A 21222-nucleotide genomic window follows, 5' to 3' on the forward strand; every position below is an offset into this window, starting at 1 on the left:
TACAATTAAATAAGAGATAAATTAATTCAATCTAAATAAAAGCATGAACAAAATTCAACATTAAATAAATGATATACAATTCAATAAATGATTCCAATGGAAATTAACATGCATGTCAAATTTAAATCAATATAGTCAATATAATTAAATATAACCAAAGCAATATACATGTCATTGTATATCGTGAGAAGAATGGAGGGGTCCACTGAAAAGCAAAGCTTGTAAGATGTGGACCCCGCAAAAAGTTAGGATAGAAGAATATTGAAATATATGTAAAGGAATACATGAGATAACGAAAAGGGCAAAACAATTCTTACATACAGGATTGTAAGATTAATAAAAATTCTTATATACAGGATTGTGAAATTAATAAAAATTCTTACATACAGGATTGTGAAATTAATAAAAATTCTTATATACAGGATTGTGAAATCCTGTAAAACACAATCCGATGGACATTGCATTTTTTTTACACGTTTAATGAAAAAGTGAGGGCATCTCCCACCCAGGTTTAGCAGCTCTTACTGGGGAAAATTATTATTTGTTTTCGTTATAGGTTATCATGATTTTAGAGCTATAACAAAATAATTAAGAAGATTTTTTATACTTCAAATACACCCCACGTTAAAAAACACGGTAAGTCTGCTCTACATCTTACATGTCTTTAAAAAAGCCTCTTCAAAATGTTAACCAAGAGATAACCAAGTCTCATCTAGTCTTATGTTCATAACCAATGTTTAACTGAGCCCAAGTCCACATTGCCGCCGCAAAGTATGACAGCAACATTCTTTAAATCTTGGGACTTTTGGGAGAACTCCTGACTTAGAGCTGCAGCAACACCTACCCCAGCGGAAGGTTCGATGAAGAGCTTCATAAAGTGCCATATGTAACGAGTTGCATCCTGAAGGTAAACCAAAAAGGAAAACCTGATTCATAAAAATAGCATATTTTCACTAAACTTTCGACGAGCGAAGCAGCAAAAATGAGGCTTTGACTTAGCTTCAGAAATATGCCACGCTTGGGATTAGAATATTTGTGTGGTTAAGCCGAGATAAAATTCTGATCAGTGAGAAACTTTGTTGGGATATGTAATATTCTTATCACTACTGATGGAGGTTGTTTTCATTCCACACACACACAAAATCCTAATGAAAACAAAAACATAATACACAGATGTAAAAACAAACAAACAAACAAAACAAACAATAGATTTATGCTTCGACAGTTGCCAGGTCAATTACAAACCTAACTTTAACGATTTTCAAATAAATGACCTCTACGACCTTTGACAATTCAATTCATCAACCTTAAGTCAGATCACCATATTGTTTCATAGTTATGAGTACATGAACTTATCAGGTCATCATCACTCCCATATGTATAGTTTGGCGAGGTTTGGAGTTGACCCGTCAAACATTTTATTCATTTATCAAGGAAATGATTGAACGGACAAACAGGGTGGACGGACGACCTGAAAACAACATGCATGTTGACAACCGCCTACAGTCAGAGGAGACATGAAACTTATTTTTGATTACTTTTTTTGTTGTGCAGCCCCAGGGGTGGATCCAGCCTTCGCCAATGGGGGGGGGGGGAAGGGGGGCCCGGACCCCGATCGGCCGCTCGAAGATGATTTTTGGTTTCTTTGAAGGGGTAGTCCTAATAGTCACTTCTTAGCTCTATTCTTATAAATCATTTTATATAGATATATCATAATCCTTATTTATATAATGCGAGCGCGAAGCGCGAGCTGATTTTGGGGGAAATCTTATGTATATTTTCATATAATTTGAACATTCTGGGCAATGTTTGTTATTCTGGAAATGTTTGTTATGTGTATGCAATTAAATAATTACAACGAACGCGATGCGCGAGCAGAAATGAACTGATGACATAGGTACCTGTTAAAGACTGCATGCAGTTAGCCATAAAGAAGTTACATTTTTATTTTTAAAATCAAATGCGAGCGCGAAGCGCGAGCTGAAATTTTTTGACATTTTTACCTAAAGAATGGAAATTCTAAGCACTTTTTATAATTTGAGCAGAATGGGTATATAACTAAACATGCAAGCGCGAGCGGAAAATTTTCGAGATTTAGACCTACTGAACGAGACACTCTATTCATGTTATGTAAGCCATGAAAAGGATGAGTAATTGGGGATCTTCCTTACATTAATAATGCGAGCGCAAAGCGCGAGCATAAATTTTTTTTATATACGTTTTGAACTAATCGAAAAGGTACCTGTTAACGACTGCTTGCACTTAGCCACTGAATTGAACTGAATTTATTTCCATTAAAAACAGATAACAATACATATAAAATTATACATATGAATTGGTAAATAGAAAACGGAAGGATGGCCCTACTCAGCAGCATCAATGGTGCTGCTGATCTACCGAGGAGTCCTCATTTAGCATAAAACAAAATTACACAAATATAGATTATACACAATATAAAAATAACATACCAAAACAATAAGAAATAAAAATAATCGGTCATAACATCTAGCCCCCACCCCCTACGTTAACACACCTTACATTTCAATGCATAGAAATTGAGCAACAGAGAATAATGTACAGTCAGACCCAATTTAAGATGTGGTTATTAACTACGTTATTAAATGAACTATAAGAAAGAGAAAATTTAGCATCACGTGGCAATTCATTAAAATATGTCGTACACCTGTATGAAAACACTTCTTCTACAGTATTCAGTCTGTGGTTTAGGGAGAGAAAGATTTTTATCAGAACGGAGAGAATATTTATGAGTAGAAAACTGAAATATATTATTCAAGTAAGGCGCACTAAGACCATTCAGACTCTTATACACCATTGAAAGAGTATGCTTTATACGCCTTGATTTTAATGACTCCCAGTTAAGAGTTGATGAACAGTGTGGTTTGATATATGTTTAACCGGATTAATTTTGAGTATTATTCTGCAAGCTCTATTTTGTATTTTTTTTGCAATTGTTGGGTACATTTCAAATTTCCATGAAGACGTAACATATTCCAACAATCAAATAATGCGAGCGCGAAGTGCGAGGTGAAAATTTTTGACATTTCTACATAAAGAATGGAAAATTTTGATAAATTTTATGTAATCGTGAACAGGATAGCTATATAATTAAACAATTGATGCGAGCGCGAAAACGCGAGCGAAAAAAAGAGATTTAGACCTAAAACCGGGACACTCTATTCATGATTTGTAAATCATGAAAAGAATGAGTAATTAGGGATCTTCCTACATGAATAATGCGAGCACAAAGTGCGAGCAGAAAATGTTTGATATTTTGTGATCTGAAACTGGATAATGATTTAAATGGAGAACAAGAGTATCTGAATAAACATGAATGCGTGTTTCATATTTATGCCTAGAATCCAGTCATTCTAAATAATCTTTTATTATGGAAATCAAAGCGAGCGCCAAACGCGAGCTTAAACTATTTTATATTCCGATCTAAAAAGAGAGTCAATTTCAGCTCTATATTTTAGCACTTCCTATACCTCTTGCTAAGCGCGAGATGAAACAAAAAGGAAAATTTAATTACTAAATTGATATCTCATTCATTAATGCCTGATGATGCGTAATCTAATGATATTATGGCCTGAAAACTAGACTTTTTTGTGATTATAAATAGGATGCATCAGTTAATATATTTTAACCATTAATGCGAGCGCAAATTGTGAGCCAATTTTTTTTAGAAACTATGTAATGTAATTTATATTTTGATCAGTATAGATTGAAAGAAAAAAAATATCATGAAAAGGGGACTTTAGAGACATACATAACTCGCCAATCGAAATGCGAGCGAGCAGCGCTTGCTGATACGTTTCGACAATCAGACCCGAAAAAATGATATTTTGAAAACTTTATGGAATACACGAAAATAATAGGTACCTGATAAATCAAAATTTGCGGCCGCACATTGCGCAGCGCGAGCAGAAAATGTTAATATTTAGACTACAAAACTGACATTTTTACAGAGCACTTTTCAAGAATCAATCACATAAAATTACGAAAGTTCGGTTTCCGAGGTGAAATATGTTTTGTATATTGACTTGACTTGATATTTTAACTCCATATTGAACAAGATATGAATATCACCTGACAGGCAATGTGAGCGCGAAGCGCGAGCGAAAATTCTATATACTGACATGAAAGATTCTTTTCATTTTAGTCACTCGTTTTCATCCTCTTCTTTCTCCTCTCTTTTCCCTCCCTTTTTCTATTTTTTTCTTTTCCCTTTTCCCTTTTTTGCTCCGCCAATAGGGGGGCCCGGGCCCCTCGGCCCCCTGGATCCGCCTATGCAGCCCGATATACCTGGCCCATCACCAGCAACATTTAGAATGTTAGTGAGTCATCCTGAGATAATTTTATATTACTAACCTTTCGTTTTGAGACAGTCACTTCAACAAGTCAAAGTTACAGCCATAAACTTATAAAATGGTACTCTAGTAGCAATGGTTTATAATCAACACTAAGATTATAGGGTGCCGGTTATCATCTCATTCACCACATACGAATTAGTTTCATCACGCCATGTAAAGTTTTCAACAAAAAAGTCGTGTTTTGAAATGAGAAGACAAGACCAATATGAGTGTACAATCAATTTTGATGAGTTGAAATTTGGTTTATCATTTTCTTTATGGATATTGAAGAAGCGAGGTGAAAGCATGCATTCCAAAATTAAAAGATAAATACTCTGTATAAAGGTAATCCTAGTTTGACTATCAAATAGGGGCCTATAATCTTTGGGCCGTTTTCCCAAAATCTGAGTACCAAGTCATATTCCAAACCTACCTTTATCTCATTTTCTGTGACCGTGATGACATCATCAACATACTTCTCAATGATTGGCCAAGTTAACTCTCCAATAGAAACCCTCATACCATCAGCTATGGTGTCTACTGGGCCGGGTGGTAGAGGAATGAGCTTCTTGGATTTGAATGATCGAAAACAATCATCTGCATTTTTGGGTTCAGCTGCAAAGACTCTGATTGCTGGATTTTTGCTCTGAAGAATTTTGATAAAAATGAAGATCCATTCGTTTTTTTTTTCTCAAATAAATGCAACATCTACAATTACATTATTTTTTCATTAAACCCCCCCCCCCCTAAAATTTCAATTTTCGTCTTTATTAACACTATCCTTTGCATCACAGAACCCCCATTTATCTTTCAAGGTGGCGTGGATAACCATTAAACAATACAAATATCCTAATTTGAAATACCCCTTTCATAAACCCAATTATGCGGCTAATAGCAGCATAATTTGGTCGTAAAATCGGAGGAGGACCAGAGTTATCCGCATTATTTTGATGCTGCTATTATCCGCATAATAGCAGCATCGGGACCAGATTTTTATTTTATGAACGCATTTCCAAATAATTGCCATGGTGCGGTCACAAGGTCACCCTTTTCCAACACCACCGCATCGGAGGGGGCGTGTCCAGTTGTCATGACGTTTATCCGCCTTTTTCAGGACGGGCGCTCGTAAAAATAGTGCGGATTATTTTCGGAGTTTGTGAACTCAATTTTTATTGAATTATCCGCATTAGGCGGCTAATTGGAGTATGGGTTTATGAAAAGGGTATAAAATGAAATGTGTGTTCAGAACACACGGTATAGTATTTAGGAGGTGCTCTTAGTGGCATATCGACTTGAGTCAGGAGAAGCAAACCAACAGTGGTGACGGAAGTCAACGGTAGTATGAAGAATTACACAGATATGTAAAAACCCGACATGTCTAGAAGTGTTGCCAAGCCTAGCTCCAATATACGTAAGTTTTAAAGAAATTATGCCAATCACAAATTATCGCTAGCTGCTGAACCCCTATATGCCTGTACCAGCTCTTCATTTCATGTCATGTGCTTTGTTGGTGTAAAAAAAGAATTGATCCAACAACACAGTTGTCAATATCAAATTTTATTTCATTGTCATTTTTATTGTTTGTTGCAAATAAGATTTTATTTGGCATCCTTTTAAGAGTGAGGAATCTTTCTTGTTGTTTGTCAAAACTTATTTTCTGAGAGGATTGGAATGTACCCTTTTACCCATCTATTAATAAAACCCGGGATATACCCCTGTCCCCTGATGTCATCAACATTATTTTCAAACATTGATTTACCTTCAATGCAACTGCGATACCAGCTACCATTCCACCTCCTCCTACTGGTACTATTACAGCATCAAGATCACGTATCTAAGATCAACAAAAAATCAGGAAGATTAAACATTCCCCTATTACTTATTGTAAATTTTGATGCACTAATTTGTGTAATTTGAGTTGGGCAGTCAATTTTTTTTCACAATCTATGATAGGGTGTTTGTGTGTGTGGAGGGGGAATTGGACAGAGGAGCCAACTGGTCCCATAATTTTTCAAATACATAGGGAAAAGGAAACGTGCCAATCGAGAGGTCTACAGTCTGGGATGTGCAAATGCATAGTACCGGGCCATATTATCAAACTGAAAATAAAAACCGCCTTTAGGTCATCTTGCCGCTAAGGCGCTAATCGAACAACCATCGAACAAAAACTAAAAATGGTCAGGTTCTTCAAAGGTATGCTTTTGTATTTGAAGCTTGTTTTCATATTGAAGTGATAAATCACCTTATGCCCATAACAGCAAGCCCTTTTAGTATATTATCAGACATGTCAGACATTGTTTCTAAAACGTGTGGGAAGAAATTAATTACTTCAAATTGCAATAAAAAAGTATTCAAACTACTATCATATTTTGATAAAGTCCATTCTATTCTAATAGAGAAAATGAAGGAATGTTCGCTGACTGCTCCTCATAAGTGACAGATGTTTGAATTACCTGATCTAACAGCTCAAGACCGATGGTACCTTGTCCTGCTATGACGTCATACATCTGAGATGAAGAGAAAAAATGAGCTCCGGTCCTTTTCTGTACTGCCTCCACCGTAGTCCTTCTCGACTGAAACAACCAAAAGAATGTTTATAAACCACCATAATGTATACACACCCACACCCCCACACACACCCTCACACACACACACACACACACATATATATATAATGTATATACTCCTGAAGAAGACGGAGGACCGTCGAAAATTCGAGTAAAGAATAAAACCTATATTGGCAAGGAAAGCATTATCTTCAGCATACATGTATTTTGTTTATATATATGTGTGTGTATATATATACAGTGCGTATAAAAAACGGGACAGATTTGAAAGTTCTATTAAATTTTTGTTTCAAATAATGATGTCTATATTTTCGTGTTAATAGATGCTCTAAGGTCTTATCTTTGAAATGCAATTAAAAACAATAAATTTTGTTCATGTTTGAGCGAACACGAGACGTTTTTATTGGGGGTTCAAAAAGAGGCTTGCGCCAGATCAGGAGACTTCCTCTTGACCTTTTCATTATCTGTGCCACAATTTTCGAATTATGCTGTCAAATTTCATTTACAAATTTATTTATTTAATTGAATTATTCTTTTTTTTTATTCAAACTTCTCTTACCTTTTAATTTTCCTTCATAAGTAACTGAGAAAAGAAGATTTTTTTTGTCAACCCAAGCAAGAAGATTTGAATTATTAATTGGGAAAACTTATTATGTGAAACAAAGTATGTTATGTACCTTTAAAAGACATGAATCTATTTTTCAAGTGGTCATTAATTCCTTGACAGGAAACACAGGAAGGGATTAATGTATTTCAATGACAATGGTGTATTGAGTCAATTTTGAAAGAGCTAGGTATGGCAGATCGGGTAAAATGTATTAAAAAGTTGTGAGCGAGCGAAGTGAGCACGCAAATATTCCCACTTTTTAATACAATATCAAATTTTGTGATAGATTTTGACATAATCATTCAGAAAATAATATCATATTTTACTTTCTATCTTTCCTTTTATTTCCTGTCCACTTTTTTTCTTGGTCAGGATTTTTGTTTTGATTGATCGAGGGGGGGGGGAGCATCCCGAGCGCCCGCTCATCTGTGTGGCACTGTTCAAAAGGCACCATAACCTTTGTAGCACATAGTTAAAGGATATGAATAAAAAAATCCATACTCTCCCATAATTTGGTTGAAACAAAATTGTTTTAGCTTGAAGAAGGAATACTTAAAGCTAATAGAGAGCATATTTAAAAGAAACATTAGGATAATGCAAGCAAATAAATAGTTTTGAAAATGAATTTTGACCGCATGATTTGAAAGTTATGGCAAATATAATGAAAAGGTTAAGAGAAAGTCTGCTAATTAGCAAGAAGTCCGACCATCATATAATTTTATGCCATTTTGGCGCAAGCCTCCTTTTTAACCCCAGAAAATAACATTCCTCAAGCATGAACGAAACAATTTTTTTCAATAACATTTGAAAGATAAGACCTTAGAGCATTTACTAACCACCACAATATAGACATCATAATTTGAAACAAAAATTTTATAGACTTTGAAAATCTGTCCCATTTTTTTTGATACGCGCTAATTATATATGTATATATATATATATATATATATATATATATATATATATATATATATATATATATATATATATATATATATCATCTTCATCCATTTCTTTACAATATTTAAATAAAAAAGAGTTGCCAAAAGCTTTTTTTTTTTCATATTGTTTTATTCTGATTCCATGAACAAAAATACATAACATTTCAATTTAACATTTCAAAACACATAATATTTTACATTTCATATTTTGACTTTTTTCACTAACTTAATACAAGCATAAATCATATATAACTTAAAGGAGAAACAATGAAATCAGTTATAAAAATGGTTGAAACACCACTCCCCCCCCGCCCCAATCAAAAAGTCTTCCCTTGCACATTTGTGGAGGGCTATTTATACATGGAATACAAAGAAAGAACAAAACAAAGTAGACCCAAATCCAAAACAAACCAATTAACAAATAGATATACTGACACTAGGATCCCCTTAAAAAATACATATAATATGCCTAACACTTTTCCTTTCATGTATCAAATATTCAACAATGATTTAAAACCATATGAGATTACTTGGCTTGCACTCATCAAAAACAAAGCAAATCAAAAAAAGAAATCGACAAGTAAAAAAAAAAAAAAAACATCCCAAAAAATCACCCATCCCAAAGGAAAACTTCATTATCCCTCCCCCAAAACACACATATAAAAACACCCACTCACATACACACATACACCCTCACACACACCTACACAGTCACTTTCTCCCAAATCACACCTGGATATCGCCCTCAGTCCTGCCATTTCGGTACATTCTCTCCCATTTTAATAAATGCTTGTCTAACTTGTTCCTTTTAATAGCTATTGCTTTTTCTTCATTTCGATATTCTACGACTCTCTGAATACTCTCTTCTTGAGTAGGAACTCTACCTTCTGACCTTGATCTAAAAATGATATATTTCATTAAAAAGATTACCGTGTTACAAAATTTCACTTCAAGATCGGATCCATTAATTCCCACATGTATATCTTTCCACTCTGCATTTTGAAGCTTTATCAAACTAAGTTTTTCAATGACCCTCTGCCATAAAGCATTAACATCATTACTGGTTTGCAGAGCAAACCTTGAAACTATATTTTGTAATTTGTCGATTTTTGCTCCTTGTATTTTTCAAGTTCGATTTTGTCACTTTCGTGCTACCATGAAGTTTTTGTTTATCTTTTGCCGATTCTGCTCATGAATATGTAAATTTAGATGCCATTTTGATTTTGTCAAGCACTGACGTTCGAGGGACGAAAGTCTCTTAATTTGTATCAAGTTGGCCAGGAAATGCCGCCCAAGAAGTAAGTTTGATGATTAAAATACTATATATTATATAAGTAATAAGATATAAAGATAATTTCCACAGAGTATTAAGAAAAAGTACGTTTAAGATAGTGTAGAGATTCTTGAACTGTAATAAACACGTGCGGCGTGTAATAAACGCTCGCAGTATGCGTGTCTGTGTAATGTACAGTAAATGGATGTGAAATGAACTTGAGTTGCGGTGCGCACTCGATTCGGCAAGGTAGTTGTACTTTATGAGCCGAAGTGTGAAGTTTTAAGAGTATATTTGAACGTTATAAAGACATAAGCTTGATAGATTAATTCAGGAAAAGTAATATGAGTCGTATGAATATTTGAGTTTTTGAAGGGAACAAATGTTGAATTTAGCGGCGTGATGACGTCATAGGCGAGATTCGTTAGGGCAGGCATATGGGCGTGGTCTCATGTATTGATTGACGTTTGTTTTCGTTTTAATTCTACCAAAGATAGGTGAGGTGTATAAAGGCACATTTAAAAGGTTGTACAATGACAGTTTGAGTAATTATCCGATTTTTAGGAACTTTTAGTTCAGTAGTTTTGTCAAACAAACGAAGCTTTAATTTATGCAAGGTCAGTTCAGGGTCACCCGTTGCCTTTCTTTTGTGTTTTTAATATTAGTTTGCAAACGCTAGCTAAGAAGGATGCCTGTTAAGTTGAGAATATATATTGAATGTTTTTAAAGGGTTTCTTATAAATTTAGTCGGGCTTAACTATTTATCTGGTTAATAAAGCTTTTTGGCAAGTTATCATTAGGCTCATTCATGATATAACTGAAATTAATAACGGATATATTTGTTTGTTAATTGTGTTATTTAATAATAAGTTAAGAAATATGATATTGTAAACGGGAAGCTGATTTATTGGAAATTTATGAAGCATTTGACTAAGACTTAATGCAAATACATATGCAAATGAGGTTTATTTCTAGTCTCTTTTCAAGACGTTTTAAAGATTATGTGGATTAATTATAAACCGTTTTTTCTTATATAGATGAGGTTTAAGCATTTGTTTACATCATCCACTATATACAGATGAATATTTATATTTATATTTCAAGTTGTTTTAAAGAAGAAAAGAAGTATTTCTGGTATGTAAATGACAACAGATAATTCTTTGTGTCAAATCATTGGACATATGTTTATGATGCTTTTCCGTTTTCTGTCTTTACAGATTGAATAAAATAAGGTAGTGAGCCTGCCTGACTATACAGTTTAAAGCGGCCTTTTCTGGTGTCTGTTATCTCTGAGTCTTCGACGATCCATCAATTCAATTTCTTCAATTTCTATGATCTGGGAGAGGTCTGAAGGTCACCACGAGAAGTCTGCTGTCTGGATCTGACGACTCTTCACATCAGGGATCAGAAGTCTTAAAGAGATATGTCAGTTGAGAAAGTCAAGTCTCTGCGCCTGCAGAGGAGAGGGGCAAAAGCCAAGTTGTCCAGGTATGGAAAGGCCCTTCAGAGCCTGATCAATGATCAGAGACCTGTACCAGAAGTACAGGAGATGTTTGAACAGTATGCTGGTGCCTTTGATGATCTTCAGAATAAGCATGCTAGTTATACCGAAGTGGTAGAAGATGACGACGAATTCGAAAAGGAAGAGTTGTGGATGGACGAGTGCCATAATTCGTTCATGAAGCTACAGATCATCGAAAGGGACTATTGCAAGGTTGATGAAAGTTTCAGGGAAGTAACGCAACCCCAGGAACATCAGCAAGGTGCATCGGCCAGGTATTATCAGAGTTTAGAAGCAACGTTGTCAGCCGATGAACAGCAAGATGAGTCACCCAGAGAGGCAGGTCAGCCTGCTGATGCAGGAAGGAGAATGAAAGGATCTGCTTATAAGATGGAGAGGCCTAAACTGCCAAGCTTCGATGGCAACATCCGAGATTACTGTATCTTCAAGGCTGATTTTCTCCATGCTGTTGGAAATCAGTACGATGATAGAGATGCCCTCATGATTCTCCGCTCTTGTCTTCAGAGCAAGCCCTTGCAGTTGGTTAAAGGGATAGGACAAGACTATACCGCAGCCTGGGAGCAACTAGATATGATTTACGGGGATGAGCGGTTTGTAGCTGACGCCATCATCAATGATATTTCCAAGGTCAGACCATTAAAGACGGGAGAATCTGACAGGTTCTGTGAATTCGTTCACCTTGTTCGAAGGAGTTACAACACCTTAAAGGAGATAAACCAACCAGGGAACCTAGACAACAGCCACATGCTTGCCATAATGGAAAAAAAGCTTAGCCCGGAAGACCGACTGGTTTGGTTTAGACACCAAGAAACATGTGGCAAGGCAAGCTTCGATTTGTTCCTCACCTGGCTTACAATCGAACTGAAGTCCAGAATGAGAGCGTCGGCCCCAGTAAGAAGTGATAGTAAGTCAGGTGGTGTTCATATAGTAGGAAAGGCAGTACCCAATGAAGAAACCAAATTCCAGCCTTTTCACAAGTGTTGGATCTGCGAGACTTCGTCACATTGGTTGGATCAGTGCAAGAAGTTCTTAGCCATGTCACAGATAGATAGGCTTCAACTAGTCAAGACCAACCATGCATGTTTCAGCTGTTTGAAGAAGGCTGGGAAAGAACACAGAATGTCCAACTGCAAACGAAGACGTAGGTGCAGTGAAACAAGTGCTGGGGAACCATGTAAATACTTCCACCATCCCCTCCTACACGCATCAACAGAAGTCAGAGGTGGAAATGTAGATGTTGCCTTTGCGGGCAACTCGGAAGCACTGCTGCCTATTGTTACAGTCGAGATCTTGGGGCAGCGAGGAGCAGTCTGTGAGGGAAATGTGCTCTTGGACTCTGGAGCACAAGTAAGTCTAATCAAGAAGTCTGTTGCTGAGGAACTGAAGCTGAAGGGAAGCAACATCAGCATCACCATTACCAAGGTCGGTGGAGAGCAAGAGCAGATGGAAACCCAACAACATCAACTGAAAGTGAAGTCCCTCTCTACTAATGCCATCCATTCGGTGACAGCAGTGGCATTACCATGTATTAGTGAGAACATTGCAGAGGTGAAGATGGATGCAATGGCCAAGCTGTTTAATCTGAAGTCCGGTGATCTACGAAGAGGAAGTGGGTCAGTTCATCTTCTCATTGGCATAGACTACCCAAAGATGCATATGGGTAAGTCAAGACAGAAGGGACAGTTAGCAGCTCGTAAATCTCCACTGGGCTGGGTTATCTTTGGTGCTCCCAAGAAAAGCAGTGACAGGATGAATGTGCTGCATGTGAAGTTGACAACTCCTATCGACTTGACTGATTTCTGGAGCTCAGAATCCATGGGAGTGCAGTCCAGCTCCTGTCATTGCGAGCCAAGTCCCTTGAGTAAGCAGGAGAAGGAAGAAGAGCAGATCATCAGAGAGTCTAGCAAAAAGGTTGGAAATAAATGGGAGATTGCTTATCCTTGGAGAAAAGATCCCAACCTACTTCCTGACAATCGAGCACAAGCAGAGAAGGTACTGTGTTCAACAGAGAAAAGGCTTGCACGAAACCAGGACCATGCAGATGCCTATGTTAAACAGATGAAAGAACTGGTAGAGAATGGATTTGCTCGTAAGTTAACAGAGAATGAAGTAGATCAGTATGAGGGTCCTATTCACTACATATCCCACCATGCTGTTCTGCGACCTGAGAAGAGAAGCACACCTGTACGCATCGTATTCAATTCATCATCATCATATCACGGTCATTGCTTAAATGACTATTGGTTCAAGGGTCCAGACCTCCTGAATGATCTTTTGGGGGTGCTGCTGAGATTCCGGATGAATGAAGTTGGATTCTGCGGAGACATTTCTAAGATGTACCACAGGGTCTCGATTCCTGAGAGAGATATGAATGTACACCGGTACCTGTGGCGAGACATGCAGACCGATAGAAAGCCAGATGTTTACATTATGAAAGTGGTTACGTTTGGAGACAAGCCAGCGCCAGCTATGGCCCAGCTGGCATTGAGAATGACAGCGGAAGCAGCAGAAGCTACACATCCGAAAGCAGCACAGGTGTTGAAGGAGAGTGTCTACATGGACGACATTTGTGACTCAGTTAGAGAAGTGAGTGAAGCAGAGCAGCTTACAAGTGAAATTGACCAGGTACTTCAGGAAGGTGGCTTCAAAGTCAAAGGCTGGACCAGCAATGAAGCATTGAAAGGAGAAAGTAAAAAGGAAGGGGAAACCAGAATCCTTGAAGCTGCCCTGGAAGACAAAGTGCTGGGAATAGCATGGGATAACCAGCAAGACATGTTCTTCTACAAAGTAAAGGAGACAGTTCCCAGTTCTCCTAATGATGGGAAAGATGAAGAGAGTCTGCTTACCAAGAGAAAGGTCCTGAGCAGAATTGCACGAATATTCGATCCAATAGGCTTTGCCGCTCCCGTACTAGTTCGTGCAAAAATTGGAATGCAGCAGCTGTGGCAGAGAGGATACGATTGGGATGAACTGTTACCTTCCGATCAACAGAAGTGGTGGGTGACATTCTTGAAAGAGATGCAGGACTTAAATAACGTCAAATACGAGAGATGTCTTACTCCACCGATGGCTATCGGTCAACCCACACTATGCATATTTGCAGATGCATCTGAGGTAGCATTTGGAGTCTGCGTATATTTGCAGTGGAAACTAGAAGATGGTAAATATGCTGTTAGATTTGTACTAGCCAAATCTCGAGTCGCTCCTCTGAAGAAGATTACTGTACCTAGACTAGAGCTTCAGGCGGCAGTGATGGCTGCAAGAGTCTACACAACTGTCATGAAAGAACTGAGGCTGCAGCCTGAGAGTGTCATCTTCATGACTGATAGCATGATCGCCCTATCTTGGATTCGAAGTGAGGGTAGGAGATTCAAGCCATTCGTTGCAGCAAGGATTGGTGAAATCCAAAGCCATACCAACCCTGCACAGTGGAAGTATGTCCCAGGAGAGCTTAACCCAGCTGATGACGTCTCTAGAGGTCTGCCAGTAAAGAAGCTCTCAGAAAGATGGAAGCAAGGACCTGCGTTCCTGTACAGACCTAAAGAGGAATGGCCGTCAGAAAAGGCTGTTCCAGACACAGAAACAGAGGTTGAATCAGAACGACGCAAGGTCAATCACATCTCAGCCAAACAAAATGATGTGATAGATGTCAAGAAATTCTCAAGCTGGAGAAAACTAATCCGAGTGACAGCCTATGTCTTGAAGTTCGTCGAGAAACTGAAAGCTGCACGTTGGATAAGGTCTGATGACAATGTCGATCCTGATGAAAGATGCTTATCGACAGCCCAGTTGCAGAAAGCTGAACGCTTTTTGATTAAGGAAGCCCAAACTACCTTGCATCAACGGGTAAAGAATGGAGACTTCAAGACACTAAGCCCGTTTGTAGACAAAGAGGGAATTATCAGAGTCGGTGGACGGCTAGACAAGGCTCAGATATCTTATGAGCAAAGACATCCAGCTTTGCTGCCATATGGTGCATGGATATCAACGCTGATCACAAGACATATGCATCAGCTAGGACATGGTGGTGTGGCAGCTACAGCAGCAAAGATAAGACGCCAATACTGGATCCTGCAGATTCACAAGCTGGCAAAGACTGTGAAGTATAGGTGCGTGATGTGTCGACGCATGGAGCATCAGGTGGAGTCACAAGTCATGTCTGATCTACCAGATGAGAGAGTTGCCCCGTTTACACCACCATTTTACTTCTCATCTGTGGACTATTTCGGGCCAATATCAGTTAAGGTAGGGAGGAACAAGACCGCCAAGCACTATGGGGTCCTCTTCTCCTGCCTGAATACAAGAGCCATACATCTTGAAGTGGCTGTTGATTGCACGTCCATGGAGTTCATGCAGGTGCTACGGAGGTTTTTCGCCATGAGGGGTCAACCTGCATTCATACTGAGCGACAACGGCACACAGTTCGTCGGTACTGAAAGAGAGTTACGTGAGATGGTGCAAGGTTGGAGCTCTGAGGAGTTAAGAGATTTCTGCGCTGAGAGAGGAACGACGTGGAAGTTCACAACTCCATCTGCACCACATCACAATGGGTGTGCTGAGGCGCTAGTGAAGAGCTGCAAGATTGCCCTGAAGAAAGCTATCGGGGATCAACTGCTCACACCCTTCGAGCTGCACACCTGTCTCCAAGAGGTCGCTAATCTCGTCAACCAGCGACCCATTGGAAGAGCACCAAATGATCCTGATGATGGGACATATCTGTGTCCAAACGATCTACTCCTTGGAAGATCTTCGAGCGCGGTTCCTCAAGGTCCCTTCAGAGAGACGAAGAACCCAAGACATCGCTTCGAATTTGTCCAGCGAATCGTCGACGCTTACTGGAAGAGTTGGATGCGTGACGTCTTTCCACTACTGGTTCCGCGTCGAAAATGGAACAATGACAGACGCAATGTCCGAATCGATGACGTGGTAATTCTGGCTGACCATAATGCAGTTCGAGGAAAGTGGACATTGGGTAGAATCATCCAGGTGTACCCTGGAACTGATGGGAAGGTTCGAACAGTAAAGGTCAAATCTAAAGGTTGTGAGTATAAGCGACCAATCTCGAAGATTGTTGTAATCTATCCAACAGAAGGGTATGACGATGAGTAAAAAGGGAGTTAATCCAATTATGTTGGCTCTATTATCTCGCTAAACGAGGTAATTTGTGAATTTTGTGATACGTTTGAACATGTTGAATTTTGTACAAGCAAAAATTTTATTAACGCACAGTTGTTAAAAAGCTCAAAATTGGAAGCTTGGGATATATTTGTGACAAGTACAATTTTGAAGTGAATATTTTTCATCAAGTTTGTTAAACATTGTTCTTTTACAGTGAAGGGATATTGACCTGTTTTCCGCTATGGTTGGCGGGGGGAGGATGGTTTGCAGAGCAAACCTTGAAACTATATTTTGTAATTTGTCGATTTTTGCTCCTTGTATTTTTCAAGTTCGATTTTGTCACTTTCGTGCTACCATGAAGTTTTTGTTTATCTTTTGCCGATTCTGCTCATGAATATGTAAATTTAGATGCCATTTTGATTTTGTCAAGCACTGACGTTCGAGGGACGAAAGTCTCTTAATTTGTATCAAGTTGGCCAGGAAATGCCGCCCAAGAAGTAAGTTTGATGATTAAAATACTATATATTATATAAGTAATAAGATATAAAGATAATTTCCACAGAGTATTAAGAAAAAGTACGTTTAAGATAGTGTAGAGATTCTTGAACTGTAATAAACACGTGCGGCGTGTAATAAACGCTCGCAGTATGCGTGTCTGTGTAATGTACAGTAAATGGATGTGAAATGAACTTGAGTTGCGGTGCGCACTCGATTCGGCAAGGTAGTTGTACTTTATGAGCCGAAGTGTGAAGTTTTAAGAGTATATTTGAACGTTATAAAGACATAAGCTTGATAGATTAATTCAGGAAAAGTAATATGAGTCGTATGAATATTTGAGTTTTTGAAGGGAACAAATGTTGAATTTAGCGGCGTGATGACGTCATAGGCGAGATTCGTTAGGGCAGGCATATGGGCGTGGTCTCATGTATTGATTGACGTTTGTTTTCGTTTTAATTCTACCAAAGATAGGTGAGGTGTATAAAGGCACATTTAAAAGGTTGTACAATGACAGTTTGAGTAATTATCCGATTTTTAGGAACTTTTAGTTCAGTAGTTTTGTCAAACAAACGAAGCTTTAATTTATGCAAGGTCAGTTCAGGGTCACCCGTTGCCTTTCTTTTGTGTTTTTAATATTAGTTTGCAAACGCTAGCTAAGAAGGATGCCTGTTAAGTTGAGAATATATATTGAATGTTTTTAAAGGGTTTCTTATAAATTTAGTCGGGCTTAACTATTTATCTGGTTAATAAAGCTTTTTGGCAAGTTATCATTAGGCTCATTCATGATATAACTGAAATTAATAACGGATATATTTGTTTGTTAATTGTGTTATTTAATAATAAGTTAAGAAATATGATATTGTAAACGGGAAGCTGATTTATTGGAAATTTATGAAGCATTTGACTAAGACTTAATGCAAATACATATGCAAATGAGGTTTATTTCTAGTCTCTTTTCAAGACGTTTTAAAGATTATGTGGATTAATTATAAACCGTTTTTTCTTATATAGATGAGGTTTAAGCATTTGTTTACATCATCCACTATATACAGATGAATATTTATATTTATATTTCAAGTTGTTTTAAAGAAGAAAAGAAGTATTTCTGGTATGTAAATGACAACAGATAATTCTTTGTGTCAAATCATTGGACATATGTTTATGATGCTTTTCCGTTTTCTGTCTTTACAGATTGAATAAAATAAGGTAGTGAGCCTGCCTGACTATACAGTTTAAAGCGGCCTTTTCTGGTGTCTGTTATCTCTGAGTCTTCGACGATCCAATTACAAAGCCAGAATAAATGTTCATAAGATTCCGGGTTATGTTTACAGAATGAACAGATATTAGTATCTTTAAAACCAAATTTGAACAAATGTTCGTTGGTGTATATTGCACCATGAAGTAATTTATATTGAAATTCTCTTACTTTTGGTAAGATTATTGTGATTCTAGGTCTTATAAATATTCCTGAGATTTCTTTTTTTGAGACATCAAAATTATTGTGTGTGTGTGTAAAGTTATACAAGTACTACATGTATAACTTTACACACACACACACACACACACACACACACACACACGTATATATATATAATTATACATGCATCTTAAGGTTTCATGTATTTTTTAAGTGGTAACAAAACAAATCAAATGATATCCACTTATTGCTCATGCCAATCAATAAATATTCATTAATGCCTCAATCAGATCAATCAGAGCGTCAGAAAGACGTTGGTATGATGACTTATTCCGTTTTTCTTCTCAAATCAAATATTTGAAACAGAATTTAACACATTTCAATGGATTTAATGGAACCTCATGTTAATTTGACTGCTTGGATTCCTCTTGGTAAATGTGCGTGTATTTTACCTTGATAACCCCGACGTGGGACCCCAGACTGAGTAGAACTCAAGAATATATTAAAGTTCTACAGATGATTGTAGGCTGTTTTTGGTCAGAGGAAAGGTCTGAGGAAGCTCCTTGGAGGAAGTCTGGAAGTGCCCGTATGACAAAGACACTCCGATTTTGCTCATACCTAGATACAAACCAGTGGCGGCCGCACAGAAGCGTTGTTAGCGTAACAGAACGCTAACAGTGGGCATGGTAGGGCCAGCCCAGTCACATCTTTCACGGGCGACAACCGCCTAGACGCCATGTTTTCACTAACAGGGCACGAAAAGTAGGCTATACTGGTATCGATAAACTCACAGAAGCTTATAGTTAGATGTTCCCTTGCAATCTTGCAGATTTGCTCATAAGTGTCTTCTCCGCCAGCTTCAGGAATGACAGGAAAGAATCATGATGTGTAGATAGGGACCTAACTCATTCACCTATGCTGCTAGTTTGCATTCCAAATAAAAAAAAGTTTGCCTTCGGTGACCTCAATCTGATTAGTGATCTTGTTGAATGCACCTTTCACTGCGTCATGCACTGATTGACGTATCAACTCTCGAAGGGAGTCACCATCAACAAACTTCTTCTTCGGGGCACACACCACTATTTCCCCATAAACTCATGTGTAAACATTTGAAAAATCGCCAAAAATAAGTCTTTGAAATCACATCATCCACACCTTTATCATTTGGTAGTTCATCTAATATCCTTCAAACGCTAAATATATGAAAAGGTGTTTTTAAATATATGAAAAGGTGTTTTTCAGCATTTTTTCGAACTACAGGGGCTCAAACCAAGACTACGTGCAAACTTGGTTGCAGTCACAGTGCTCACAACTAATCAAGTTCCCATAAAACCCAGCATTGACAAATTACTGCTCTCCCATGGGACTGAACAGATCCAGTAGTAATCCCTCTCTATGCCCATATGAAAAAAATTGTTCAGATATGCACCGTTGATTTTATATGAATATTTTTCCAACCATTATTTTGAGGTACGGGTCTAAAAGGGATTCCCGAAATTGCCGGATCCTATTATTGGTGTGCGTCCTTCGGCGATAGATTCCGCTATGGTTTCTATTTCTACTTCGCTACGTGTAATTGCCTGAGGCATACTGAACCAGTATACCCTGTGCAATAAAAATGGCGCCAATACTTAATCCAACGTACTTAAGGCTCGCAATGGTACAAATCATGTATAGTCAATTGAAGAACGGTTGAACATGGAAAATATTAACATGTCATGTTTATTGTAAACAATTCAGAAGAATGAAAAAGTGTTTAGAAACGTTGTGTATAATGTCACAGATCACCGTTTTTAAATTCTGACAGTGAAATGTTGACTCAACATAACTATGAACTCTCTTTTTAAAAGAGATTCATGTTCTCAAGTTAAAATCAAAATCAAATATCACATGTCAATGATGCACTCCTCCGAATTGTAATTATAATCATAAATTTAGCACATCTTCGAAGGGGCGAAAAGTTACCATTGGAGTTACAGTTCATTTATCGCTCATGTAAAGTGTGAAGTGACGTGGAGATTTTCAAGACACAACAAGCGTATTTGTTCGGGACTACAGTAAAGTTTTAAGTCCTCACTGGTAAATTAAGGATCAGAACATGTAGAGCGATAAATATAGCTCAAAAGGACGTATCCTTTCATGAACATCAGCGATGTCCAGATGTTACACTCTCACGTAATATCATATGGTAGGATTTCTACGTAGGAAATTACGCCATGGCTGGGATTCGAACCCACGACCCTCTGTTTCAAAGTCCGAAGACTAATCCCCTGGGCCACAACGCTCCACTTGTCATCTCATCATCTTTTCTACAGGATGTAGACATGACGGGAGCTAAGATCATGTCACATCATCATTTCTCCCACAGGATGTAGACATGACGGGATCTAAGATCATGTCACATCATCATTTCTCCCACAGGATGTAGACATGACGAAATCCGAAATCTTGTCATATCATTATCTCTCCCACAGGATGTAGACATGACGGGAGCTAAGATCATGTCACATCATCATTTCTCCCACAGGATGTAGACATGACGGGATCTAAGATCATGTCACATCATCATTTCTCCCACAGGATGTAGACATGACGAAATCCGAAATCTTGTCATATCATTATCTCTCCCACATGACGGAATCCGACGTCTTACTAAATCATCATTCCTTGTACAGGATGTAGACATGACGAGATCGAAGACCTTTTCATCTGATCAACTCTCCCACGAAATGTAGACATGACGGGATTCAAGGTCATGTCATATCATCATCTCTCCCACAGGATGTCGAAATGACGAAATCCGACATCTTGTCATCTGATCATCTCTCACAAGGGATGTAGACATAAGATGAATATTTTAACACCTGGGTGAACCTTTTTTAGAATCCATAATTGGGAAATTGGAAACA

The 21222-nt window shown here is 37.9% G+C and overlaps 2 protein-coding genes across 3 annotated transcripts in view; one reads left to right on the plus strand and one right to left on the minus strand.

The window, feature by feature from the left end:
* LOC121408710 (serine racemase-like) overlaps nucleotides 1-21222 on the minus strand; it is a 44363-nt gene continuing 23141 nt past the window's right edge. Inside the window, exons 4-7 of the mRNA XM_041600314.1 lie at nucleotides 6824-6943; nucleotides 6130-6204; nucleotides 4804-5016; nucleotides 1-901 (exon numbers count right to left, since the gene is read on the minus strand). Of these exons, the coding sequence (XP_041456248.1) occupies nucleotides 725-901; nucleotides 4804-5016; nucleotides 6130-6204; nucleotides 6824-6943 (585 nt within the window). The 3' untranslated portion in view covers nucleotides 1-724. The remainder of the gene's footprint in view (nucleotides 902-4803; nucleotides 5017-6129; nucleotides 6205-6823; nucleotides 6944-21222) is intronic.
* On the plus strand, nucleotides 9534-18179 carry LOC121408709. 2 transcript variants are annotated; one of them, XM_041600313.1, is made up of 2 exons: nucleotides 9534-9783; nucleotides 10976-17747. In XM_041600313.1, exon 2 carries the CDS (start codon nucleotides 11182-11184, stop codon nucleotides 16387-16389), a length of 5208 nt encoding a protein of 1735 aa, XP_041456247.1. In that variant the 5' UTR covers nucleotides 9534-9783; nucleotides 10976-11181; the 3' UTR covers nucleotides 16390-17747. The 2 variants fall into 2 exon arrangements, 1 of the variants encoding a protein (XP_041456247.1); XR_005969080.1 differs by lacking the exon at nucleotides 9534-9783 and adding an exon at nucleotides 18088-18179 and having other exon boundaries at nucleotides 10646-16895.

This window comes from Lytechinus variegatus, chromosome 2 (assembly GCF_018143015.1).
Source record: "Lytechinus variegatus isolate NC3 chromosome 2, Lvar_3.0, whole genome shotgun sequence".
Lineage (NCBI taxonomy): Eukaryota > Metazoa > Echinodermata > Echinoidea > Temnopleuroida > Toxopneustidae > Lytechinus > Lytechinus variegatus.

Coding starts and splice junctions, on each gene's coding strand:
- LOC121408709 (XM_041600313.1), top strand. CDS start 11,182: ATGTCAGTTGAGAAAGTCAAGTCTCTGCGCCTGCAGAGGAGAGGGGCA.